The following is a 27,433-nucleotide window of genomic DNA, read 5'->3' as shown; positions in this document are numbered from 1 at the left end:
TAGTTCAACGTCTCTTGTGCCTGAGCAGAACTGCCTAAATGGCTGTTTTTGAAGAGGTTTGAAACGCAGTTTAAAGGTGCTTGTGAAGATCGGTTGCTCCTGCCTGTGCTGCATTGGTATGGGTGCACAGAGGCTGATTTTTGTAATATTTTAATGGTACAGATGTGCTGCTGGGACACACGGTGTTGGCGAGGCTTGACTCACACTCCGGTGCAATACCTTGGGAAAGCTGTTATTGTCATCTGGGCTCTTCTCAGTAATATACAGACTGTCGTTTTTAGTTACCACTCCAGGTTTCCAGGAGGTTCTCTGGAGCTGCAGCTGCCCTCCTGTCACCTCGTGCCTGGCAAGCCCCTCTTTGGGAAGAAGCAGGGGTCCCCCAAACCATCCCACCACAGACTTCCTTGGCTTAAACAGTCACTGCATCTCAAGGGTTAACCAGGGGTTAGCTGGAGGTTAGCATGCACCCACCACCTGGGGGGAAAATAACACCATTTCTATCTGCGTCTCCTTGTGTATTTCCTTCATGAGCACTGCACCTTTTCCACAGTGATACTTTCCTGGGCTGGGAAAAGCTTTTCTGTGCCTTCTACTGCAGCAAGTGTTAATAACCATAAATAGCCCCAATGATGCGGCTGTGAATGTCCACCATGTACAGAGATGTCAGCATGTATGTGTTAGCGCCGGCCTTGGTAGGATCCCTGTTGAGTTTTGGCAGAAGCTACGCTGCTTTCTCGTCCCCAGTCACTGTCGATGTTCTTCTCAGGTTTTCCTTGACTTTAATGAATTCTGGTGCATGGTCTTCCTGCTTCTCCTGCTCTTTCTCCAACTGTAGGAAAGCAGAGTCACTGTTATCTGTGCATGCTAAAGGACAAAAGTGCATTAGCTACGTTAAAATGGTGGGCTTCATTGCTGCTGCGTGTCCATTTATTATTGCTCAAAGCTGAATGAGTGTGTAGTGGCATGTGTCTGTCTGTTTTTCTGGCCAAATTACATTATTATTATTATTATTATTATTATTATTATTATTATTATTTTATATTTTATATTTTATATTTTATATTTTATATTTTATATTTTATATTTTATATTTTTATTATATTTTTCCTCCAGGGAGGGACATCTCCAGCAGAAAATCAGGGGGGTGCTTCACTTCAGACCTGGCATGGAGGAGGGGAAGGTTTGAATCCTTCCCAGTGAAGGAGGCCTGTGAGCCTGGGAAAAGCTCTCAGCATCAGCTTATCATCTAAGACGGGGTAAGTTGTTGTACTGCTTTGCTTTTATATCCAAATTCTTAATGGATCTGTCCCTACACCACCTTGTTTCATATTCCTAGTTCTTCTCTGAGAGTGCAGGGCTTTGATTTTCAAGGGATCTTGGCTAATATTATTGTAAGGGAGCTGTTGTGTAATTAATTAAACAAATTAGTTTCATCCACTTGTAGTGCAAATAGTGGTAAGTAGGACAGGGAGTGACTTTTTTTCAACAAGCTGACTGGCTTCTTGCACTGGTTTGGGTACAAGGGCAGGCACAGAGAGCACTAGGACACGGCTGCGCTACTGACAAGCACCCATGCTGGATATTGCTCTCCCCAGGCATATTTTTGGCCAGAGTACATGCCAGGAACTGCTCCCCAAAGCAGCTTGGGTGTGATTGCAGACAGTTTTGCACCTTCCAGCGCATCTGTGGCCTCACACCCCCGTGTCCTGAGCACCCCTGTGGTGTGTGCTGCAACAGCCCCCATGCTTTTCAGGGTGCTTTGAGCTGGAAAGTGCACCCCAAGGGCACCATGTGGGATGCAGAGCAGGTCCTGGGTGAGGTGGGACTAATGAGGGGATCCCACTGTGAGGATGAGGGGGCTGCAACTTTGTGGGGCAGTAGTGAAGGAATTGGGGTTCCTGTTTTGTGGAGGGGTAGCGATGCTGTTCCTTGGTTTGCATCTTAGCCCACACATCTCCCCTGTGGTCTGTGCTTTGCATGGGGTGGTGAGGATAACCGGGGGGTGACTGAAAACTCAGTTCTACCTGATCCAGCCTCTGGTGCCTCTTTAATAGCTCTTTTTCAAAAGGAGACTGCAATTTCTTTGCCTCTTCCTCTTCCTTCTTCTGTCTGATGAGCTGGTTTCGCCGTCGGTGCTCGAGTACGCGCTGCAGCTCTGGTTTGCTCTCCACGCCCAAACCTCTGGGGATAAAAAGCAGAAAAATCAGGGCAAAAGCACCTATATTCTGGGGTATAACCACAGCTGGCCCAGAAACCCTAGAACTCTTCTTAGACCTAAATAGAAAGATGGGAGACCTGGTCCACAGACCAGCCCTGATCCACAAATCCATCCACAAGGCTTTGAGGGTGTCACTGGGAGCACGTTACTGGTGGGATGGTGCCTTGGGCTGCTGGCCTGGGGTGGGCACCAGTTTGCTGACTGTGTATGGGACTTGTGGCAGATTTGCTAATCCTGTTGTGCTGAGGTGCTACATTTTTCTGGGTCAGATATGGAAATGGGACCTTCCATTGGCTTCTGCTGGTACTGGTTTTATTTATGTCAGTGGCATCTCCAAGCAGCATTGAGGGCATTTTAAATAATGACGATTTTGTTTTCCACCAGCAGGGGTAGTTGTTGATCTGCAATAATTATCCCGGCGGTTCCTTTCCTCCTCGTTGCATCTCGGCTTTGCTTCAGAGCTGAGATCTAGAGATGACATGCAGAGTTTGGGTCAAGAAGCCAAACCGAAATGTCCTTTTCTCCTGGAATCCAGAGCCTTTGCCGATGGTGCAGTTGCCCAACTCCCCTTCAGCCGCTCAGAGCATCTCCCAGTGGGGCTGCTCCGAGCCCTGTTCTGTGAGGGGTGGGATCATGGGAGAGGAGACATGGCCAGGACATGCAGGCAAGGCATAAATATGTGGCAAACAGATGAAAAAAGTTCTCAAAAAAAAAATTCAGAAATCTAGCACTTTGAATATTGCCATGCCCGAATTTAGACGCCGAGATTTACCTCCACCTTCCCACCAGCTTCTGCCCCACTAGAAGCATGGGAGTAGTTAAGGACGTGTAGGGCTATGGATGAACATGGAGCAAGTCCAGATATCCTCCTGTGTGGCTGTGGGACAGTTTCTGCCCCTCCAGGATAGTGGTTTGACCAGCTCATCTCCTCCATGCCAAAAGGAATCAGCTTCCTGGCTTAAATCACTAGAAGTGGTGATTCCACCCCACTGAGTCTTTGTCAGAGAAAGGCAAAAATGTGAAGTTGCTGGGTAGCTGAACATTTGCTGAATTTCGAGAGACTTTTAGAAGTAGCTGGTGGAAATTATATTTTTAGGAACAAATTGAAGACCTTGTAGCTATCACACATGGCAAAGGAGTAGGGCCTGACTGCTTTTGTGGGTTGGGTTTAACACTCATTGAAATCGATGGGCTGAGAGTATTTACAAGTCCCATTGTAAAATGGGAGGTGTTTGATGTTCCTGTGGGTGAAGATCTGTTTTGGGTTGAGGAGGGGACCCATGTCTGTGTCAAGGACTTGCCGAGAGGGCACGGTGGGTTGGGGTATGCTATTAATGCAAAGCTCCTCCGCAGCACCTGGAGGTTTCTGTTGACCAAAGGCTGTTTGGTTTCTGCTGAGGTCGTTTGAAAGCAGAAACATCAAACCCTGTGGACTATGGAGCTTCCTCGGCAAGGTGGCAGGTGCTGGGATGTCATCTCATGTCATGAGAAACTGAACTGACAGGCAAGAGAGGAAAATGTTCTCCAGATACAGCAGATCTCTGCGCTGTCACGGTGTGGCTGGAGACCAGTTCTTGCATCCCTCCAGTGCCACATTTAGTGATGCTTCCTGTTGCTATTTATTTTGTTTTGCTTTATGACAGAACAAAGTTCATGACAACGTCAGTCAAACCAGGCCCTGGAACTTTAATGATGTTTTTTCGAGGCAGGAGGATCTTGGATGCTGCAGATGTGCTTTTCCCAGGGCTTGAGAGAAGGCAAACCTGCCTTGGCTTGCTGGAGCCACAACTTGCAATGTTGCCTGTGGATTTATTGCTACTCTTTGATTTAATCCGCCTGTGTTGTTAGTACCCAGAGGTGTTGACTAAGATAAGGGTTTTATTGCGCAAGCTGCTGATTTGAGTTGTTTCTTACTGCTGCTTAAAGGGAAAAAACAACAGCAAAAACAGGAGCAAGTCATAGAGCCTTTTCTCTTCCCTTCTCCCCTTGCTCATCATGTATTAACATGTAGCAGGAAGCAAAACTGGTGGATTCCAGAGTGACAAGACACCAGCAATGATGGATTATTGTTTGCAGTAGGGTTCATTTCACATACTTGCTGAAAAATATTTGCGACACCAGAGACAAAGCAGGTTTAAATTGATGCCTGAGCCATACATGTCTCAAACAAAAGAGGTCAGGAGATGCAGATTGGCTGCGATGTGGCTGCCTCCTGCCAGCATCTGATAGCACATGTGGATATATCGTGGTGGCAGGTATGGCACTCAAGTACAAAGTGATGTTTGCCAGTTTGAAGTTCAGCTCAGCCTGGTGCCGTGGGGTCTGTACCCTGTCTGCCACCACTCGTGTCTGCTACCTTCATTGCAGGAGTTTCTTGATGCTTGGGTCCATCATGGCTAGACTGGAACAACATTCTGTGAGATCAAAGCCAATGCTGGTGGCTGAGCCTTTAAACTGAGCAGTGTCACTGGTCAGGATGTGGTCACTCTCAAGCCAGAGAGTTTTAAAAATATCTGACTGGTATAGTTACGTCTGCCTCAATGCTGGAGAATGGCCTGGGCATGGTCCCTGTAATTCTTCTGATTGTGTGAAAATCAAATCAAACCCATGCCCAGCTAGTGCTAGTATTGATTAATGAACCCTGCTGGCAGACTTGATTGTTTGCTGAATTAATATATGTGTCTGGTTCTCGTAATGACTGTAGTCCTTTGGAACAGAGGCTGTGCTCCTTTTAATTAGACGGTCAAAGTTCTATTATGTCAGGATATTTCTGGGTGTTCAGAAAATGTCAATATAAAGCAAGCAGATTTCTTGCTGTGCTAAAAAGGCTCTGAACTGAATATGCTTTTGTGGCACTGATGTTCAGACAGTTGCTGCAAAGGAATGATGTGGTTTTAGGTTTTCAGCCCCTGGTGTTGTTTCTGTACCCCCAAAGACTTAAATTGGGGTGATGGGGTAGAAAATCAGGAACGTGAATTCTAACCTATCTCTATTGGTCTGATTTTTAGGGAGACAGTGATTAACTTGGTACAGAAGATCTCACCCTGATGCTATCCCAGCTTTCAATGGCTCCATCCAGCCTGCAGCTCTTACTGCCTCTGGATTGACCGTAAAGCACACAGGAAGGCTGCATATTGCTAGAGACTTGGCAGGTCAGTGATGGAGACAGAAGAACCAGGACGAGGGAGAAAACATGTGTGGGACACCGAGCAGGTCCTCTAGGGATGCCTTGTGTCTTCCAATACTTGTGGCTTGAGGTGGTGGAAACAGCGAGCAGCTCCAAAAAGTGCTTGCTGATGCTTCAGGATGGCAGAGCAGGGGGCTTTTTGTTCTGCTTTTGTTTTAAAAGAAATCATTGCATCAGAGAAAAGGACAGGAAAGGACTACAGCAAAATTTACATGGTGTTCATTTGCAAGTGAAGGGATTTATTATGCCCTTTCAACTCGCAGACTGTCGCTGGCACTTTTGCCTTGGCTGCTGAGTTCTGCAACACCTCTCAGACCACTCCAGGCTGCAACCTCCTCTTACCTTTTGTGGTTCATCAGCAGCTCCCTGTGCAGCTCTTGGTGGCTCTTCGAGGCTTTGACAGGATTCAGGAGCTTTTTAGGTTTGATGAGGTCTGGGTTTCCATCTATGTAGTCTGGATGAGTCAGGATATTCCCACTGTCTGGTCGCTCCCGCTGTATTTCAGTGTACATGGATGCTGGAAGAAAAGAGAGGTGTTTGCATGAGCAGCTTCACCCTGCTGTGCTTTGGGAACCTGCTGGAGCGAGACAGCGGAGAAGAGACGGTGTCTGCCCCAGCTGCTCGACACCCATGTCGGTGTCTGCATGCACGTGCCTCCATGTGCCGGTGCGGGTTTTTTAGAGGTTTTAAAAAATATTCCCTCGGTGTTGTTGATGAGACACGTATTAATTAGATCATTTAAATTACTTGCCAGCCACTCGCTTCAGTGGCTGCAATGTTTAGTGCCAAGGTTTAATTAATGCAGTATAGGTCTAACTAAAACTGGAAACAGCCACGACTGGACTGTGCTGAGCTGCTGCTTCTGCCGTCCTGGCCGAGGCCATCGGTCCCTTAGCACGAGGGGATGCTCTGGGGTTTGAGGTGCTTCTGGAACACGGGCGGAGAAACTGCTGCTGTATCTGAAACCTCTCGTCAAGGAAAGATTTCGCTGATATCCTGCTGGCCTAATAAACAGGATCGAGCCCAGCGCCAGGAAAATTGCAGTTCGCCCATGTGGTCGTGCTGTAATAATTTGTACGTTCTGAACGTAGGAACAAGAGCCCACTGTTTTGGAAGTGGTGACAGCTTGGATTTCAGGCAAACCACACGGCGTGTTTGCTGTTCGTATTTTCCAAGTGCTCTATATTTCTCCTTTATGAAAAAAACCTACACAAAGTGAGTGCAAAGCACAAGTTGTAAGGCAAACTGCATGTGTTAAGCTGTGTCTTTAAATGCACAGCACCGTGGGGCTGCCTGCAATTATTCCATGTACCATCTAATCAGCGGCTCAGAAACAGCAATTTATTCCTGACTATTCACTTGAACAATTTGGAAGTTTACCAGTAAGAACAAAAAGTCCCAGGAAAAGGGTGTAGGCAGCTCCATATCTTCAAGTGTCTTGTTATTACAGTATTTCTAGGGGTTGAGTGTGGAGTTATATGGGTTGGTGGAGCAGCAAGGAAAACAGTTGTTCAGTAACGTTGCCTCTCTTATTGCCATCTCACATATAAAAGGAATAAAAGCCTTTTAAAAGAGAAATCAATAAAAATAAAACCAAGAGAAAGCAGGCTGGGGCATTCTTTCATAGCAAGTACTTATCAAATGTAAAGTGGATTGCAATCAAACAGAATTCTGTAAGGAATAATGCTGCTGAAGAAATGATTCAGTATCAAACAACTTCTCATTGAATGCTAATGGCAGCCAGTGCCTTACTGCTTTGGGAACAAAGAAAAACAAATGAGAGCCCATTACATGAGTGTAATTGGGGTGAATAGTTTGGTACATATTTAAAGGGCACTTGGAATCTCGAACCAGTGATTTCTTGTGTCAAATTATTTTCCTCTGGGATCGTACGTCGCTGCTGGCAGAAGGGACCATGGCGTGGTTTGATGTTCAATGGCAATTGCCAGGCTGGCTTAAACCGCAGCAGGGTCGGACTCCACAGCCTGAAACTGGGGGCTCAGTGTTGCCTTCCAGAGAGTTCTTCCAGGAACAGCCAAGGGTTAAGGCAGCACAGTTTCATGGCTAATTTTTGTTAGATGAAAGCCAGGTTTTGAACAATGAGAAAATACGTCAGGTTTTCAGTGGGATAAAATTACTTTTTTTTTCTTCCCTGCCCCTTCTTCAGCTTTTTTCCTTTTTTGGTCTTTTATTTTTTTTACAGGAAAAAAGACAGGCAAAAGTTGGGGAAGGAAGGTACAAAAGCAAAGGTTTGTTTTGGCATTAATGAAATGGATGAGCTCCCATTTCAAATGGCAAAACAATGTCTCCATTCTTCAAAAAAAAAGTCTCTCCATGGAGTAACCTAAATAAAATGCCAGGTGTTTTTAATGGAAACACCGTTTTTGGGCAGCTATCCTAACAGACTAGCCTCACTGTCACTGTGTCATCCTGTCTGTCACCCTTTTCCCACTATTCCTGTGGCGTTGTTCAGACCAGAGCAGCCTTCAGTGACAGAGATGCCTGCACTTGCCTGTGTGCTCAGTACCAAATCCAGCAGGAGAAGAGCTTGGGCTTATTGGGCTTATCAGGCTTGGATTTGGCCATCTTAAATCCACCTGTTGTGTTCTGCTGGGGGATAACGCAGTGAGCAGCGAGCATGGAAGGATTACGTGGCCAACCAAGCCTGAAGGACCAACCTGGATGCTGTAAGTGGCTGTAAGTCTTGTGACTTTGGTGTTTGTTTTCTTCTATACCAAGTAGCTCTCAGGCCCTGCTGCTAAGCTGTACTTGCTCTTGGGGCACTGGTGCAGCACTGCTACTTATAAAGGACATTTTCCCCCTGCCTCTGTGATGTATGGATTTGCTTTTGCAACACAGGAGTGGGAGTCCCTTCTTCCCCACCTCCGAGACCCAGATTGTAGGAGATTCACTTGGGGCAGGCTGTCCCCACACCCACGTAGGGCTAATGCCCAGCAACATGCAGTACCATTGCACAGTGTCATCCAGCCCTTCAGTTTGGTCTTGTGGTGTTTCCACCCTCTGGACACTCAGCATGATCAGGGAAGGCCCCCCTGCCCTGGCTTTGGGGGACCCTCTGCTTATCCAGTATTTTGGGGGAGCACTGTGGCGAGCCTGGTGGTTTTGAATTGGCTGATGTGGTTATTTCCAGACTGCTGCAGTGTAACATTGCATGGCCGAGGCTTAAAAAGAAGCAGCAATTTATCAGCCTATTTACTGAAGGCAGATGGGGAACTTTTCCCTGAAACTAGCAGAAATGAAGAAATTACTGGGAAGGAAGGAGTAGGAGGAACTGAAATGGACTGGAAGCATTTCTGGTCAGGCAGCTGCTAAATCAGCATGCAAAAGTCCTCCCAATGAGTACATTTGTGTGAACAGTTCTGCAGGGGCCAGGATACAGCAGGTAGCTCTGAGCTTGGTTTTCGCTGTGCTAGATGTGCCCAGGGGTGTGCAGGCACCGAGGCTTTGCCTTCCAGTGGGTGATGGTTCTGCCCTGGGGACAAAGTCAAAGACCTGATCTTGTACCTGACCAGGACTGGAAGGAGCCTTGAACCTCACTACAAGAACAGCACCTTAAACCTTCAGAAGACCTTAGTCTAGAATAATTCAAAGAATGTCTCATTTGCATTGAGCAGAAAAAGATAAATGAGAATATAATAATATTGGTGTGCCTAAAACACAGCGTGGGGTTATGCTGGGAGTAAGCATGGGGCATCCTTTCTCCTGCAGGTTGGCAGATAGGGACCCAGTGCAAAATATTTCTCAGGGAGTAGATCTATCATCTTCAAGACCTGATGTAATTCATGTCCATGTAAGGGGAGACAGACTGCTATCAGGCTGCTTTTTGTCAGTATTTATAGTGCTGGAGGTATAAATCAAGCCAGGTCTCTGCAGTGGATTTACAGCAGGATGTCTGGTTTTGCATGATTCAGCCATAGATCAATGAACAAGGCTCTGCTCTGGCACCTCCTTGGCCACCATCATAAATCAGCAAAAGGTGTTAGACATTTTTATATTGTTCTTGGCAAGATATAACAAAAAAAACCCACCAAAACCTGTGCATTTTAATACCCTGTGCTGTACTCAGAAAGACAACGTGACCTTTTAAATAGCTCTGCTCTGGAGTGTTGCTTATAAAAAGTAGCTGTGTTTCTTTGACATACTCACTCTTTTGCTTGCTTTTAAATATTTTCCCTTTTCTCGTTTCTAGAAGTCTGAGGCTTTCTAGGAAAGGTACGTTTCCAAGTGACTTTTCTGTAAGTGAAAAGCAAGGCTGCCTGGAGGAGGAGGCCAGGGCCACTGGCGGGTACTTGGACTGTGTGACGTTATCTCCTCTCCCAGCTGTAGCTTTGAAACAAGTTTCCAGGCTTGATTAATTTTCCAATAGACCCCCACAGGGAATATTCAGCATCTTTGAGATGGCCCAGAGACCAACCACCCTCCTGCCCCAGGGTGCGGGACTGGTTGGAGGAGAAAAATGTCATTATAAAATCTTGGCCCGTTCTGACCTAAAGCAAAGCGCAAATTCCTGCTCACCTGGAAATGTTTATACATTTCCAAATTCCTGTGAGACTTGTGATAAAATCATCACTCTGCAGTCCTGGAGCAAATTGTTTCCACTTCTGATTATGCTCAGCCCCAGTTCTTGGGGGAACAGGATACCAGGCAGTTTTGGTGCAACATTAAATGACTTTGAAAACCTGAATTTTGCAAATAGTACGTTAATTGTGCCCTGCTGGGTGTGTAAGATGCGGTGGGCTGCTTGGGGTGCTGAGTGGCTTTTGTGCAGCCCAGGGCAAGGAGAAAGGCTTTAGCATGCTCCTGGGGAGGAGGAGAAGGAGGAAGAGGATGAGGATGAGGAGGACGGGCTCATGTTGCAGACAGGGGGCTCAGCTCTCCTTCCCTTTGCCACTGCTGCTTTTTGCTTTTCCCTCAGAGGAGATGCCCTTCAGAGAGCGTTTATTTAGGATTAAGCGACTTGTCTCTCCGCGGTGGGCTGCCCCGCGGGTCCCTCTGCATCAGACCGTGTGCTGTTCTGGGTGCTGCCATGGGCAGCCGGCTTCACCGTCCGGGCGGGATGGAAATAATCCCCAGGAATGTTAAGGGGATTAATGGCGCTGGAAAGGGCAGGTAACCCGAGGGGTGCTGCCTGTATGGCTCCAGCCATTCTTCACAAGGGGAAAAAACAAGAGAAATTGGAAAGAAAACTAGTCCATAGCTGTTGGGTTTAGAAAACTGTAGGGTGGAGGTCTGGGCTCCTACCCAGCACCTCTCAACTTGCAACTGTATAAAAGAAGGTGCAGCAAGAAACCATAGTTTGGCTGCTTTTTTGCAGGTTTTCCTATGAAATGCCTTCTCCCCCTTGGCTTTTGTTTTACAAGCTCTCCTTGATGTCCTGCCCGCTGTGCGACCTGCTTGCCCTTCCCCTATGCATCCCTCAGCCCTTTTCCACGCCACCTGCAACGTGAGTTTCTCTTCCCTTAGCCCTCTGCAGCGCCCTGTCCCATGCAACGCTGCCGTGATGCTTCTCAGCATCCTTAACTCGCAAATCTGGTGTGCTGTCTTCTGCCACACAGGTCAGTGTTTAGCTTTAGAGGAAATCTTTTATTTCTGCCGTCTGTGCTGTTTGAGAACCGACTTTCCAACTAGAGAATCTCAGGAGAGGTTTGTCAATAAAGGCAGATGATGGCCAAAGTGCTTTTGTTAAAAATACTGTCTGGGCATCCCTTTCTGGGCAGAGGATGTGCCTTTGTGAAATGCCATCCGTGTAAAAAGAGGCAGAAGGCATTATTCTGGGAATGGGATGCAAGCTCAGAGGATGTTACTACTTGTAATTCTGTGAAACCCTATTACTTGGTAGAAGAGATGAGACTGCACAAAAACCTCAGGGTCAGAGCCCTGGATCTGGGTTTGTAAAAACACTGACCCAAGGGACTGTTTCCTGGGCAGAAATGATCACTTAAAAGTGTGGCTACAGAGAAGAACCTCTGGTTTTCTGGATGCTTGGGATTTATTAATGAACGTGTCTTTTTTTAAAGAACCAACAGATTAATGAAGGGCTGCTGAAAGAAGCTGGTCATACACATACTACAAGTAAAGAGGCTGCAAAACCAACACACTCATTATGCGTCAGCAGAGCTACCTTAAAGCTATTTACACAAGTAACCTGAGCCTGGGAAATAATGTGAAATAACTGCAATCCTGGGGACAGCCTTCGCTTTTCTGGGCTATGGTCCCTGATGGCATTCACTCCCTGGGGAGCCCTCCTTCCCCCAGGATGAGGGATCCTCCCTCACACCCCCCTCTTTGGGAAGGCTGAGGGGAGCAGGTCTGTCCTCACACCCCCCAGGGGTTTGCGTGTGCGTGGGATCTTTAAATCAGCTGCCGTTCCTTTTAAGCACTGGGACACGCACACTTCTACCCCTTAACCAGAAGTTAACTTTGTTTTTCACTTTAGAGCATGAACTTTCAGTCAATGCTGCTGAGGCAGTCTGTTCTAACAACACATTTCCACTCTCTGAAGTGGAGCTGGAGTTCAGCCCTACAGCTTTTCCCATGAGAGTGTAATGGGACAAGAGGTTGTGCTGTATGTTAAATCCTACAAAGAATGAAGCTGAAAGTCTGTTTCTAGTTTTGGATTCTTGAATTGATGGCATTTGCTAATTTGCATGATTTTCACAGCATTAATTAATTGTATTTTAGAAACAGAGAATAGCTGGGGTTGGCATCACGGTGCAGAGAAGCAACTGCATGTTCATCCCTGTGAGCCCCAAAGCTTTGTGGGCTGAGAGCAGTTTTGGAATGTGCAACTGCACCGCAGAGGGTCTGCCACCAGGAGGACGAGGGGTTTGACCTCAAAGGTAGGTACTTGCTTTTGGAAGCCACTTTTTGTGTGATCAGGGGGTTTGGGGCAGGACAAGGCACCCAGGTGCTGGCTTTAGCGGGTTGGATGTGGGTGCTGCCCGCTGGGATGACTCACTGTGCCTGGGAGCCCTTTGGTGGGTGAGTCCCTGCAGCTGAGCCTGCAAAATGTGCCTTAGTGTCCCAACTAATCTGTGTGTTGCTGTTACCTGGCTGAGCCTGGGACAAAATATCTGTCATTCCTTCACATTAGCTTAATGACTGCTGTGGCTTACTGCCCTGGTGATGGGTGATGATGTTAATAAGGATGATGATAATAATAATAATGATAATAATGTGAGCCCGAAGACTGTCAGATGCTAATTGTTACCTACCCTGGGTAAGATGGTACCAGCTTCTACCCTCACAGTGATTTTTGCCCTCTGGTTCCTGCCATGCCAGCAGCTCGGGAACATCTCATACCAATGCATCTGGCACATTCCCCCTTGCTTGTCACCAGGCGACCGTATCACCGATAAGTGATACGCGTGCTCCGGAAAGGAGGCAAAGAGCCTTTGTCTGCTTTTAATCTATAGTTTTAAATAATTAAGCAAGGCTAATTCTGATATTTATAATGCAATAGAGTGAATGTAACTCAATGTGGCTGCTGTGGGAAGCAGTTCCCAGCTATCGGGTGGCAGCAGCAGGCAGGGATGCCCCAGGTCCCTTCGCCTTCACTCAGCCCTAGTGTTCAGGAATAAACCCCACAAGGTCGCAGGGTTGGAAAGGAGAAAGAAAACCCTACTGGAAATGTAAGATGGGGCAGGGGGACAGGGCCCTGCAGCTCCTGGCATTGCTGCCACATCTCACCCTGGTCCCTGCCTCTCTGCCGAGCACACGCTGGGGCTGGGTCACCAGTGCAGTCCGAGATCCCCACCAGTACAGCCAGTGCTCCCCGCCCGTACAATGTCCTCCCACCAGTATAGCCAGTGCTCCTAGTCCTGCCCTTGCTTGCTGAGCACCGTGCCAGCGCTGCAGCCCATGGGACTGGGGTCCCCCATTTACTCCAGCACAGCACCCATGTGAGGGGGCACAGAGTGGGCACCAGCTCAGCTCACACACCAGCAGTTGCCATCACCGCGAATGTAAAGGACCTGGGATGTTACCCTGATCACCTGCTGAGCTTTGCACTCATCACATTTATTTGGAAGAGAGAAATCCCAGCAGGTTTGGGACTAGCTGAGCTATCTGGTGTGTGGAAGTTACTGGTACCCTGTTTTGTGTTGGCTAATGCTGGAAATGCCTGTACAGTCAGGCAGCAGCAAGCTCCTCTCTGCCTGCAGGCAGGCAGGGTTGGGTGTGCTGGTTAATAATTTCATTTCATTACTTTGGACTGTGATAAGCAAAGATAACAAGGCTGGGATCCCATTCTGTAGCAATCACCAAGGGGTGTCAGCCCCATGCCTTTTGCAAGTGGCATTTGGAGTGACTTGTTTAGTTTTGTTAAGCAATGACAGATGCTTAGCAATATTTCTTGATAATCGCAAACTTTTAATATCTCATCAAATATTTTCTCTGTGCATTTGCCTGCCTATGAAAGAGACACGCATCAATCATTAATGAATGTTTTAAGGTAGCTCAAAGTTATTTTGTTGAATACAGGGAAATTCTTCCCATGTTGATTTGCAGGGATTGTGTTATATTAACAAGTGCCCCCTGTCCAGCCCAATGCTTCTCCAAGAAGGTTTGAATCGCAACATGGGTTTGCTTACAGAATTTTTTGCAGGATATGGGTCTGTTTTGAAGGGCAGAAGCAGAAGGGCAGCTTTTCAGCCAGCTACTGAAGTATTAAAGTAACCTGATATCTCAAATAAAATTTAAAACAGGGTCCAAAGTCACCTGTGCACAAACATGTATGCAGCGCAGACTAATCCCATGGAAGCTCAGCAGCCCGTCCCTGCAGGGGGGAGCTGGCAGAGTTGTGGGGATCCCCGGGGGCAGCTCAGGTGGTCCTGGACTTACCTGATTTCCGCAGTGTGGCCCTGGGAAGCCCGGGGGGCAGGTGCTGCCCTGCACCCCATGACATGGGGCTGAGGCTGCTGCTTCTGCCCGGCTGTGCTCGCGCCTGCATGAGTTTTTGGCAGGGTCCGACGAAGCTGCCCGGCTCTTGTCAGGTCTCTCCAGCGGGAGCAGGGACAGAGGGTCACGTGGAGGTGGCCGCTGCACTGTCGCTCCCTCCCTGTTGCTCTCGTCACCCCACGGGGACCCCAGCAAGTGTTGGAGCTCAGGTGGCAGCAGCTGGTGGCTTTGCCCGCTCCTCAGTGCTGGTCCCAAAGGTCTCTCTGCTGCCCCGAAAACTTGCTGCCTTTGCTCTTCGCTGCCGGACGATGTTTTCCCAGGACAGAGGAACAAGCTAATTGTTTTTTCCTCCCAAAGCAAACAGCTCTGTGCATGCCCAGGTGCCCAGGCAGCCCACTCACTCAGTGTGGCTGCTGCTGCCAGTGAAGAGGTTGTGTCCCTGCTCCACGGAGAATGATTTCCCCTAAGCGTGCCTTAAGCATGCTCCCAGAGAAATCAGATCGCCCCAGAGGAAACCGCACGCCCACTCTCTTTAGCAACCACTGCAACAGCCAAGCCCGGCACCAGGGCAACCGCTCGAGTTATCGTGATTATTCCCTGGCATGTTGCAACACCCCGTCATCTACCAACTGCTGCATGGTCCCAGGGGAACAGCTGCTGCACCTCATGGGTAAGGGCTGCAGGAGGTAGAAGCAGCCCCTGGGTGGGGGCCATGGGTGTCCTGGTGGCACCAGGGCTGTGTGAGGCTGCTGCATCGCTGCCCCAGGTCTCATCCTGCTGACACGCAGCTCCTGCCTGGATCGGACCCCTTGTCCCCATCCATGCTGTGGCTGGATGTACCATGTTGGCCAACCCTGAATTACCACAGCCTGGGAATCCAGAGGCTGGAAAGCTGAAGGAGGAGTTTAACCACCTCAGCAGCTCTGGGATGGGCACTGTGGTCTGGCTCTGCCCAGGTCGCTCTTTGCCAGCCTGCAGATGCCCATAATTTTGGTCCCAGGAAGTGGGCAGGCAACTACTTCCACCCCGAGAAAGGGGAGAAGGGGTGCTGTGGGGCATCACCGAGGTGCAGGTACCAGCCACATTCCTGCACCCATGGGTGCACACACCAGCGTGGCCACTTCCTGACCAGACGCTCCCGTCCCTGTGAAGGACTGCAGAAAGGGGCCAGGCTGCCGTAGCCACAGGGCTGCTTATTCGCTTATGTCCACCTCTCCACATTTTGCTCCTCTCTACATCCCAGCATTTTTTCCCCCCATCCCAGCCGTGTTTTCCAGCCAAGGGCTCAGCAGCGCTGGGGGTGAGCAGACATCCCAGCCTCTCCCTCCCCGGGGAGCACAGGCTGCTGGACTCACCCGAGCCACCGCTCCTGGGCTTCCCACCGCCACCTGGACACTTGGGCTGAAGGGAATATTCTTTCTGGAAGAAAAGAGAGAGAAATGGGAAAGGACTGCACAGGTGTTGTTCTGTTACAGGAGATGAAATGTAGGAAGAGTTGCTGGTCATTTGCTGCTGTTATTAAAACTTATTAATTTATATTTTTTTTACCTCCTGACCAGGAGCTGTTGAATTTAACTGACATGGAGTTTCAAGGGCAGGAGGTGAGAGGCAGGCTGGTCTGCATTCCCCTGTGCCTGGTATGTGTGTACGTGTACTTGTGTGTGCATGGTCAGCCCAGCCCCATCAGACGTGGGTTAGACACGGGCAGGGTTTGAAGGTCCAATACAGCTTTTGCCCCTAGACCAAGGCTGTGGTGGAGGAAGGGGCTTTAAGTGGGGAGGCTGTGCAGTTTGTTTGCTCAAACTGCAACCTGCCTTGCAGTCCACATATGCCCTGTGAGCTTTTCATGGCTGTGCAGATTCTCCTCACATCACCTGTGGCTCCATAGCCTGTCTACTCGCATGCTCCTAAAAACCATTTGGCTCAATGCAGCATCTTGGCGTGCATCAAGAATAGTGTGGCCAGGAGGACCAAGGCAGTGACTGTCTCCCTGTACTTGGCACTGGTGACAACCCACCTTGAATACAGTGTTCAGTTTTGGGCCCCTCACAAGAAATCCCTTGAGATGCTGGAGCGAGTTCAGAGAAGGGAACGGAGCTGGTGAAGGGTCTGGAGCACAAGTGTGATGGGAGCAGCTCAGGAACCTGGGGGGTTCAGCTGGAGAACAGGAGCTGAGGGGAGACCTTCTGATCTCTGAACTGCCTGAAAGGAGGTTGGAACATGGAGGGGGTTGGTCTCTTCTCCCAAGTAATAAGCGACAGGACAAGAGGAAATGGCCTCAAGTTGTGCCAGGGGAGGTTTAAATTGGATATTAGGAAAATTTTTTCACCGAAAGGGTTGTCAGGTATTGGAACAAGCTGCCCAGGGCAGTGGAGTCACCATCCCTAGAGGGGATTAAAAGACACACAGATGAGGTTTTTAGGGACATGGTTTAGTGCTAGAGTTAGGTTATGCTTGGACTCAATGATCCTGAAGATCTCTTCCAACCAAAATGATTCTATGATTTTGTTCTATGATTTCTTGGGACTTGGACTCTGCCCGGCTGAGGAAGTGATGTGGTCTTTTCATTCAATGTATAAGTAAAGAGAAGATAATGCTGTGCTGATTGTGCCCCAGAGTGTCACTGATAGGCAGCTGTCTGTTTTATTAGTGAATGCCGAAGGAGGAAGATGGCTCTGGGGGAGCCCACAGCTGGGTCCTCATTACTGGGGCTGTATATTAGGTTGACTTTCAGTCGTTGAGTTACTTTGCTAGTGATGCTAGGTGCTGGCTGCCGTTGGTCTAGACAATTGCTGCGGCATCAGGAGCTTTCTTGTGTGAACACATCTCCCGTGTATTAAAAAGCCCCAGACAGGTCAAGTAAGTACCCAACACACACACTGGCTTTTCCATGGTTGTGTAACGCAGCCAGCCTGACATGAACACAATGACAGTGAGATAACGCCGCCGCCAAGACGGGCTCACTGTCTGTCCGGCCGCAGCGCCAAGGAGCCTGATACAAGCTGTGAATTACTGAGCAGACAGCTCTGCCTGGCCCTGCCTGTATCTTTATTAAATCTTGCTCTCAGCACGGGGTCGGGAGTGCAGCATCGCTGTCAGTTGTGTCCAGACTCCTGATCCTCAGACAAAATTCTGGCCCCGCTGAAGTTGTCCAGACTCGAAGGCAGACAACGTTTCACCTCCTGCTGCAGGGAGGTCCTGGAGGCTGGTTAAACATTTTCTGTGCTGGTTAATGTGAGATGTTGGCTGTAATGGTGAGGACCAGCTCTCCCTCCTGCTCCTTGTCCCCCTGCACACACTGTGCAATCCCACTACAACCTGAGTTGTGCTTGTTGCACCGTGGCGGTCACCTTGGTGGTGGCAAAGCCAAGGACATGTAGGTTGTTCAAAGCGGTGCCTTGTCCCTGATACCCCGTCACCTCCATGGCACGGGATGGCTGGAAACACACTCCTGCTAATCTCCACTCCAGCTATTAGTGTGTTTGCAGAGCAGGATGACTTCTCACACCTCCCCAGCTCATGAATGGGAGTTAATGATTGCTCAAATGACAGACTTTAACTTGCTCCCCATGGGACAAAAGGGGGACAGGACTCTGTCCCCAACCCTGCTGTGCAGGGGGTCAGGTACTGCAGGAGTCAGAGGGCTTTGTTTGTCACAGTGAGGGTTCAGATGGGGAGGGTGTATTGCAGTAAATGGGTGGAAAATGCCTGCATCTACCCAGAACTAAGAAGTGCTAAGAAAAATCTAGCATCAGACGGTAACACTGTGCCCCTCTGCAGGTGAGCGGGACAGATGCACGTGGGGTGGGCAGATGAAGGAGGAGCTGCCCCAAGCCCACCCGGTGCTTCCATCCATGGCAGCAGCAGCCAGCCCGCAGCGGCCACGGCCAGGGAATTTCTTCAGCAAGAGAAGGAGGATCCTGGAAACACGGCTGATGGGAGCAGGTACCAGTTCCAACCCACAGGCCAGCTCCTGCCTGGGATCCCCAGCCTGCTGCGACCATCTCAGTGGGGACACCTACCACTTCAGCTGGAATTAGCTATTAAGTGGGGCTAAATGCAACAAAGCAACATAAAGTATGAATAGTAAGTAGTCTCATGTACTTTTACTGTTCTATGTTACTCCCAGATATCCTGGGCATCATTATACCCCAGCAGGACCGTTCCTGGCCCTGACTGATGCACAGCAAAGAACTCCTGCAGCAAATGTCTGGAGGCAGATTTGCAGGTGTAGGCTGCTTTGAAACACCGGGGCTAAGCAGGAATCCTCCTCCGCAGCTCCCTGCATGGGATTGCAATGCTCCAACCGCAGCTTAAAGCCAGCCTCTCTGTATAAACCATTAATCAGTGTTACTTGTCCTACACGTGGGCGCGCTAATATTTACTTGCAGCAAAATTGATATCTGGGAATTTTGGCACATTTCTGCTTTGATGCAAGCCATTAGGGAAACAAGCCATCAGCGTGGTCAGAGTGCGAACCATGGGAAGGGCGAGGAGGATGGTTTCAGGCAGGTTCAGATCAATACAGATGCCATTAAGGAGTGGTATCTTAGCATCTGTACTGCACTATAGCCAAGTCTGAGCCAATAAATTAGGCAAGGAATAGCTGCAATCAGATTATGATTATAAAGAGGTATTAAAGTGGGCAAAATGCCACCCAGCTTGAGAGCTGATGTGAATCTCTCACAGACCTGGTTTTGGGAGGGAAGCACCATTAGCAGGGTTGGAAGTTGCCCAGCCTATTTGGGAGTAGATGGGCTCAGAGAAAGGTATTTTGTCCGGAACGTTGGTGTTCAATGAATGAATACATCCATTGACTAAAATAAGTCTTATTGCTTAACCCAGAGGCTTTGAAAGAAGTTGTCATGACCCAGAACAAGGCACTGATGGCTGGCAGATTGAAGCCAGTATTTCTGTGTGTGATGAAGCCACAAAACATGCAATTTAGAGGTCAGCCAAACTGTACTCTACCACTGCTTTCAAATAGCCTCAGATACCCTCTTGCTGCTCCTGCTGCTCTGTATGAAAATGTCTCTTACATGCTCCTGGATGCTGAGATGTTGTCTAAGCTGTTGCCTAAATCTCCTCTGTTACTGCTGAATTCTGGTCTATCTGTGCTCATTTGCAGCAGCTGGGACTGATCCAGAGACATCAGTGAAATCATCCACTGGAAGAAACTTTTGAGGATTAGTAAGACTTTTTCCCATCTGTGATGTAAATGTACAAAAATCTGTCAGCTCGATTGTTTTGCTGCAAAGTCTTGCCATGTGAGGTGCTGAGGCTTATTTGATCCAGCAAGCTGGTGCACATGTTTGTCGAGATGACACCATTTTCTTGTTAAGGAGAAACACACAAAAAAAATCACCAGCATGCCCCAACACCTAATATCACTGCTAGTTCCCTGCTGGCCTTGGCCAGAGGAAGTGCTCCAGTTTAGACAAATTTCCAAAATTTCTTGAGCGTTAGGAAAGACAATATAACAACGCCCACCCTCCCTTTCCAGTGGTGGTCACAACATCGCTGCTGTTGGAGCCGTGGCAAGAAACTGTGTGTTTCTCTCTCTGGGTTCGGGAGGGTTACTCTGCGGCAGGGAGCTTGACGGTGCACATTCCTCCGCTCCCGGCTCATTATGGGACACTGTTATTTTGGCAGGTTTTGCAATCGGGACTGGCAGGCACCCAGGAGTCGGTGTCCAAGCACATCCCAGCGCTCCTGAGCCAGCAGCTATGAAATCTGCTGTTGCAGCGCTGCCCTTGTCATGGGAAGGGTCTCAGCAGGGGGACAGCAGCAGGTGGCACCTGGCTGAACCCCCCACCGGCCCCTCTGAACCCCCAGGGCACCCCGTGCTTGCTCCAGCACGGTGCCCAGCCCCTTCGCTCCCTGTCCCAGTCTGCCCATGCTCTGCTGCCCTTGCCCAGCCCTCCATACCCCGCTGCCCATGGGTGAGCAGGTTTTTCAAGTGAAGCTGTGAGCTTGTGTTACTCCTGGTCCCTGGCTGCAACCACGGCTCATTTCCCTATCATATTGCAAAGGGCTTTAAGAAAATATCAAGTTATTGGTGTAACATTTCATGACCAGTCTTTTGACCTCCATGAATCTGCAGCATTTCTTGGGATAAGGTGGAGCTGAAGGTGGGTGCTCGTGGCCATTCTCAGGAGGATCACCAGCAGCCTTGGGGATTTTGTGGCCACTCTCAGAAGGGTGATGAGCAGCCTTGGGGATTTTTTGACAACAGCAATTAGTAAATTTAGGCTTGCAGAAGGAGGCTGGGATCTCTCTGTCTGGGTACAGGGCCAGGCTCATGTTACTGCAGCTCCTCTTGGGGAGCACCAGCCAGGTGGCCACTTTGCTGCCTAGTCAAGTGGAAAATTGCAAATGCTTCAAATAGCACTTGGTGTTATTTTATTCATAAAGAAAACACAATTTGACACAGATGAGTGCCGCGCTGACCTCTGCCTGTCTTTGCCCATTCCCCTCCCAAGTCCTCCCAGCAGGGCTGGCCCCGGAAGGCAAGACCAGCCCTCCTGCAGCCTTGAAAACTGGCAAATCAAGCCCAATTTCACAGCCTGCCCACAAAGAAGAGCAGAAAGAGCTAAAGCAGGGAAGCAGCAGCATGGGAACAGGAGCTCAGCAGAGCCACCAGCCCTGGGGCAGGGACCCCACCGAACTCCCTGCCGAGACCAGAGCAAATGCTGCTGCATGGGGCACCGGCTGCTGGAGATGGAGCGTGACGCACCCGACCTTAGCCGAAAATTTCCTGCAGATTAATGACAGCAATCAGTGAGAGGGCTCAGCCTTGTGGCAGCCAGCGCACAAGGCTCATTTGTCAGCATTCAAGCTGACTGCGAAGCCCAACGTCCCATGGCTAAGGGCACAGGGAGGCTCTTGGCAGCTCTACAGCGCAAACCAGAGCAGCACATCCATCCATCGGCGTGGTGCTGCTGAACCTGCTGTTCTCCTGTGGTCCTAAGGAAATCCTTGCCTGCAGTTCAGTGCTTTTTAATCTCATCTCTTGCAATGTGCAGAGCACATAACGCTGCTGCCTGCCAGGGCAGAGATGAATTCTCACCTTTCAACCTGTTGGCAATTGCCCACCTCAATGTTGTTGGCACCAGTGAAGTTGTTGCTATGGATAAACCAATTTTCACCTGTCTCAGGAGCTTGTTTTTGCCCTGTACTGTAAGTATGGTGGCACTGAGGATGCCAAAGACTGCTCCGCTATTTCTGGAGATGCTGCTGACCGCATGGGAGAAGCATCAGTCACTGGTACAAAAAGGGTCCAGCAGTTTTGGAGAGAATTGCTGTCATGCTGCAAAGAGACCATTAAGATACCCTGAAGTGCCTTGAAGAATAGTGTTTTTCAAAAATGGAGGCTTATGCCACATGAATAATGGGGACAATATTTATTTCTGGCTGCTTCAGCACAAAGTCAGCTGTCTAGGGAGCCAGGACAGGTATCACATCAGGGTGCTGGCAGCTGGTTTTGCACCGTGAAGGATGCAACATGGGGGCAGCTGATCCAGTGCAGCTGCAGAAGCAGCAGTGCAGGGTGGGGAAGGCAGACCCTTCAACTGGGGCAACTGTGTGCCAATTAGTTCCCTGCCTGCACTGAGCCCATATAAATCCTCTCCGGACAAAAATGCCAGCCTTTCTGGAGTGGGTTATATTAGGTGTTGGAGCTGGTTTACTTGTGCTGCCTGGGGATTTAGGCTGAAGAGGTAAGGAATAAAGCTGAGATCTCTTTCCAGGAGTTAGAGCAACTTACTGTAATGAGCTTGACTTCTGGAGGCTGGGATGCTACAGAGTTATTAATATTATTTAAAAAAACCCTCAAGCCTACAAAAGTCTGGAGCAGTGCATCTGTTTAATCAGTTTTCCCAAATGTCACCACCTATGAGACTTCATAGGGTTGAAAAAGGAAAGAAGAGGCAGGATAAAGTAATCTTAGAGGGCTTCTGTAGAGGTTTGGGGACCAGCCCTGGCCCAGCTCTCTGCTCTGGGCTGTGCTGTGTCAGAAAAGAGGGCTTAGAGGTGTTTGCTGTGTCAGGAGCCTGAGATGTTGTTTCTGGGCATGTGTTAATTTTACCCAGAAATGGGCTTTTCATCAGTGATATCCCCACTCTCACAAGGCACTTATGGACTTGCCCGATGTGCAAAGTCATCAGCTCTTGTTCCTGTCCCTCTGACCCAAAGCTTGTTGCAGGCAGCACGTGGCAAACCCTTCTCCCCAGGCAGCGCAATGCTTCAGGACACCGAAATGTTGCTGTTCCCAGTTGCCATCTGATTTTTGGATTTACTCCTGGAGCCAGTGCCGCCAAACAACTGATGGCATTCAGTGGCTGTCGGTGGGACTTGTTCTGCTCATGGGCCTTGGCACTCACAGCTCCTCTTGCTGAAAGCAAAGTGGCAGCCCCAGCCAGTGAATGGGGACAGCCACCGCTCCAGCGGGCAGGGTCCCTCGAGGGCTCTTGTGCTGCCCGGGCACAGGGATGCTTTGATAGAGCTGGCATGGACACCAGCTGCTGGCTTTCTGAAATAGGGAGAGCCACGAAAATCCTGCTGTGCATGCTGGTCTGGTGGGCACAATGGAGCTCTGCCTCTAAGGGCTGTGTCCCTATGATGTCCCCTCTTGCACGAGGGGCTGCTGGACCACGGAGCCTGTCCTGAGTTCACAAGCTGATGCATTTCATGCCTCTTTGTCTTGCTGTAGTTAAGCTTTTCTGTCCCCTCAGGGAGTGATTTGGGCCTCGTTTCTCATCTTGGTTTTGAAGCAGTTTCAATTCCAGATGCTGCCTGTGCCGGTAACTGCAGGGAAGGTACTGGTGATAGCAGGTCCCAGGACCACATCCTTCAGCCTCATGTGATCCGTGTCCCCATACCAGGATAGCCACAGTACTGGTCCCTTCATGGCAGTTTCTTCCCTGTGCTCTGCTTCTCTGCCATGAAACAGCCATTTTCTCATGACGAACCTCTCCTCTGCATGTCACCAACACAGCTCCTCTTGTTCTGCTTACTGTCACCTGTGCTTTCCAAAACAAGGGCCTGGGATTTTTTTGTAGCCTGGATAAGAGTTTCTAAGTTCTTGAATGGTGAGAACCAGCTTTTTGGTCAATCTAGATCTTTCATTTAACAATATAGATTAAAAAAAAAATCCCTCTAGATGTTGCCTTGGCATTTTGGAGCTCTGCTCCCCATTGGACCATGGTTTTCGCAGCCAGCGCTAGTCAAGAGAAGAGACGGTGCTGAGCATGGTGGATGCTGCTTTAGCTGGAGTCACCCCGAATGTGTAGGCTTGGTGCTGGGGTGATTCCAAGCAGGATACGTGCATGTGCAGCTGAACTGTCAGGGTTAGTCCCATGAGAGGGATGTCTGGTTTGGGATTTCACCTGTGTGGTGGGATCTGGGGAAATGAGTCCCTTGCTCGATGTTAAGTGATGCTGGGAAAATCACCGCTGCTTCCTGCCTCCTTGAGGATGGGTGGAAAATCCATAGAATCACAACTTTTATATTTTACTCTCTCCCTGTACTGTGAGAGCAGCAAACAGATGCCTTTAAAAACTGAGATCATTCTCATGACAGCCAAGATAACTGAGTTCTACAGAGATGTTTAGTAGGAGCATGACCCTGTTATCATGAGCCCAGAGCTGGTGGAAGGGCAGTGGCACTTATCTACCTGTTTGAGAGCCTCCTCCTGCTAACAACAGAATTATTTCCCCTCCCACCCTTTTGTAGAGGAATTTTTTAGGACTTGGTCTTTATTCTGGAGCTGAAGTGTTGATTTTTGTAGCCTTCACCTCTGTTATTGTGTGAATAATGCGTGTGATCGCTGAAAAGAGAACTCTATGAAGTGCAGCTCAGTGTGTTGGTGGAGCAGGTTGGCAGAAGCCAAAGTTGATTTGAAATAGGGGCAGCTGAGGTACACGGTGCATGTCATGGGCCACCTCCCCTGTGCCTTGAAAAGAAGGGTGGATGATGGAGCAGTAAGTGCATCCCATGGGAGCTGGGACACAGGCACTTCTCTGGCCGGGCTGTGGGGATGCCCTCACAAGTGGGGTGAGTTGTGTCCGTGGGGAAATCCCACCAGCAGCTCCCAAAAACGCCAGTCCCCTCCTTCTGCAACGCTCAGATGAAGGAGTTTTAAAGGATGCTCTCAAAGCCCCAGTTTTCGGCATGGTCAGCCAGGTACTGTGGTTTGCCTGGACAAGCGGAGCCTCTCCCTGTTTCTGGCGTGCTGCCTGTTGTTGTTTTAAACCAACTGCAGCGCAAAGCTCCTCACTGGGCAGCGAGGCTAATCTCAGCTCATCTGACATTAGTGTAAACTGACACTCTTGGGAATTTGGGGACAGAAAACTTTCCCTGGGGAAGCGGCTGCTATGCAAACCCTGCCTTGAGAAACAGGGGAGAAAAGCAGCGGAGAGGTGCAGGTGCCTGGAAACAGCCCCCTCCTTTATTGGAGGGTCTGGAGTATCTGCCCTGCCACCCTGCGAGCTGCTGCTGGGAAGGCTGCGCTTGCAGGGTTATTTGAAGGCAGTTTGCTGTGGTTAGAGGGATGTTATCCGCATCAGCACCAGCTCTGCAACACCCCTAAACCAGCCCCTGTCGAGTCCTTGCCTCACAGCAAAGGGTGTCCTGGCAGGGGACGGTGTCCTGCTGGAGCCCTGCTGTTTGCTTGTACCCACGGGACACGGTGATACCAGAACAGGTTTTTTTGGGAGCAGCTGCAGCCTTTGAAAGTAGAAACGTCCTTGGAGCCATGCTGGCAGCCTTTCCGGTCCCTTTTGTTGTGAAGCTGAGGATTGCCTTGCACTCCACAATCCACTACTGTAATCCCCTTGGAGTGCTGCTCTGGTCTAAGTTTAAAAGGGGTGCAGCCGAGACTGCTAATGCAGGCAGCACTGGCGAGGGGTGCTGAGTCTTCCTCGTGCTCCGTGTTCCCGTGCGGGTCCCCTCTGGGCTGTAGCTGGTGGATGGGTCATGCTGGCAGAGCCCTTGATGTGACTGTGCCCTGAGTAGGCTGGTTTTACACTGGTTAGGGGAAACAGAGCTCTTCTGCCCATCACTTAGACCTAACCTGGTACTCGGGGAGGGCTGGAGCCTGCTGTTCGTGCCCACTCTGGAAATGCAGCAGAAGGAGCTGCCTTGTTTCCATCCCCCATCACTTTCAGCCACAGGGTACAGTACCGACCCAGCAGCTGCCACAGATGTCCCTGCTGGTTGACAGACGTGTGGTGGCACAGGCTTTTGTCAACCTGGGCAATGTTTGAAAGGCTGTGACAGGAATGAAATCTTGGTCCTTTTGATGCCAATTAAGGTAAAACTGTCTTGGAGCTTTTTTGGGGCTGCCAGCAAGCCAAGGGTGAGCTGGCGCAATGGGAGAGCTCGAGCTCCCGGGAGCGTTTCAAAGCCATTCAGTGCTGGGCTGTGGTGGAATTATGGTGTTTTGGAAAGGGGGAGCAGTGGGGAGATCTGTCCAAAAGCCATCCGGTCTGGGGGTCGAGAGGCTGCCATAGATTGCATTGAACGCAGCAGGGCTGAACTGCTTGGCGCTGAGCCAAGCTTGACCTAACCAGCTTATTTCCTTGCTTTCAGTAATGCCCGTGCAAATGTGCCAAAGCCTGAAGGTCACAGCCACGTGAGGAATGGTCTGGGCATTAACAGTGGTCAGAATGTGGCTCCTCCCAAGTTTGCCATGATATTCCTGAGCCCCGGGAATGCCACATCCCCCCAGCCTGGCTGCAGCCCCCCCTGTGTTGGTGCCTTGGATGGGTGCAGGCTGGCTGGGAGCAGCACCTCCTGTGCCTGGCACTTCTCTGAGGTCCAGAAAAATAGGTAGATGTTTGCTCATCCCATGTCAGCCCCGGTTGCCCTCCTGGCTGTCAGCAGTGCTAGCCAGCAGGTGGCTTTTTTGTGTATTTCCCCAGTACCAGTGTCTACCTCTGGTTTTGGAAGAAAGCCATGCTCTGCTGAGCATGCAGGGTCCCTCTTGGTGCAAACAGTCTCAGTTGTCCCTGTTGCAACAGAAGTTACTGACCTAGTGTGGTACACAAGTGCATTTCTCTTGGAGATCTGAGAGACAAGTTCCAGAAGTCTAATAGCAGATCAAGGCATCCCCGCCAAATAGTGGTGATGCATCTCTAGGCACTGATGTCATCAGATGTGAACACAAAATGACATCTAACAGAATCCTCAGCACAAGCCTCTCTAGCCACCTCTGGGTGGCTCTGACTCTGTAAAGCCCCGCTTCCTTTTGGAGCTCTTTGGGTGCTCTCCTTGGGTGATTTGGAGGAGAGGGAGATGCGTGTGGGTGCCGTGGGACCTGGCCCAGCTCCTCCCCATCCCAGGAAGGAGCTGGCAGAAATTCACAAGCCACGGAATACTTGGGGCTCATTCTGCACCACATCTGTGGGAGACATCCCGCAGGCTGCTGGACATGCTCAGAGCAAGCCTGATGTTTCTCCCCAGAAAGCCAAACTTCGCCTATCCTAGTGCAATGCTCTCAACCCCGCCTTGCTGTCCTGAACGCCCGGGCAGGCCCAGATGCTGAGCCCATCAGGTGGAATTACTTAATCTGTCACTGACGAGTGACACACGCACCCGGGAGCAGGTCACTTCTCTCTAATCCCTTGCTGCCATCACCTGCCTTAACACGCATGGGGCAAAACAAACAACATGTGAGCAGATGGTGCCTTCTCCATCATCCCACCGCCACTTCAGCAGCCCCCAAAATACAGCCCCCTTACCTTTTTCCCATGAGCTGCCCCCATGGTCCGACGTGTTGGCTGTGCCCTGCGCACTTGGGGTGAGGGACTGGCTGGCTGCCCGTGGTCACTGTCCCCGTTACTCCTGGGGGGATGTGTGGCTGTGCAGCTCCCGGCCCCTCAGCGGCTGCTGCGGGGAGATGTGGGTGAAATTCAGCCCGTCTGCAGTGGGGTCGGGTGGGAAATCTTGCTTTTCCTCCCTTCTCGCAGCACGTGGAGAACTCATTTTCTTCGTGCACCTAACGTCTGGCTCGCACCCAGGCTCTGCCCAGGCACAAAGGCAGCTTTCATGCTGTGGATGCCCAGTTTCTAAGCCGGGATCTGTATTTTGAGAGGCTGTGGAAGATTACA

General features: G+C 49.9%; 1 protein-coding gene across 2 annotated transcripts; it reads right to left on the bottom strand.

Annotated features, from left to right (window-relative positions):
- Positions 1-721: 721 nt before the first annotated feature.
- FAM107A (family with sequence similarity 107 member A) lies at positions 722-27,088 on the bottom strand (the record flags this gene model as incomplete). Of its 2 annotated transcripts, XM_080350779.1 has the most annotated exons (5): positions 722-829; positions 2,025-2,181; positions 5,748-5,922; positions 15,680-15,743; positions 27,065-27,088. In XM_080350779.1, 5 exons carry the CDS (start codon positions 27,086-27,088, stop codon positions 722-724), a joined length of 528 nt encoding a protein of 175 aa, XP_080206905.1. The 2 variants fall into 2 exon arrangements, with proteins under 2 accessions (XP_080206905.1, XP_080206904.1); XM_080350778.1 differs by lacking the exons at positions 15,680-15,743; positions 27,065-27,088 and adding an exon at positions 14,268-14,376.
- Between the last annotated feature and the right edge of the window lie 345 nt (positions 27,089-27,433).

Source organism: Nesoenas mayeri, assembly GCF_963082525.1.
Source record: "Nesoenas mayeri genome assembly, chromosome: 10".
NCBI lineage: Eukaryota > Metazoa > Chordata > Aves > Columbiformes > Columbidae > Nesoenas > Nesoenas mayeri.
Note: the sequence above shows the minus strand (reverse complement) of the source record. Positions and strands in the feature narration are given on the sequence as shown.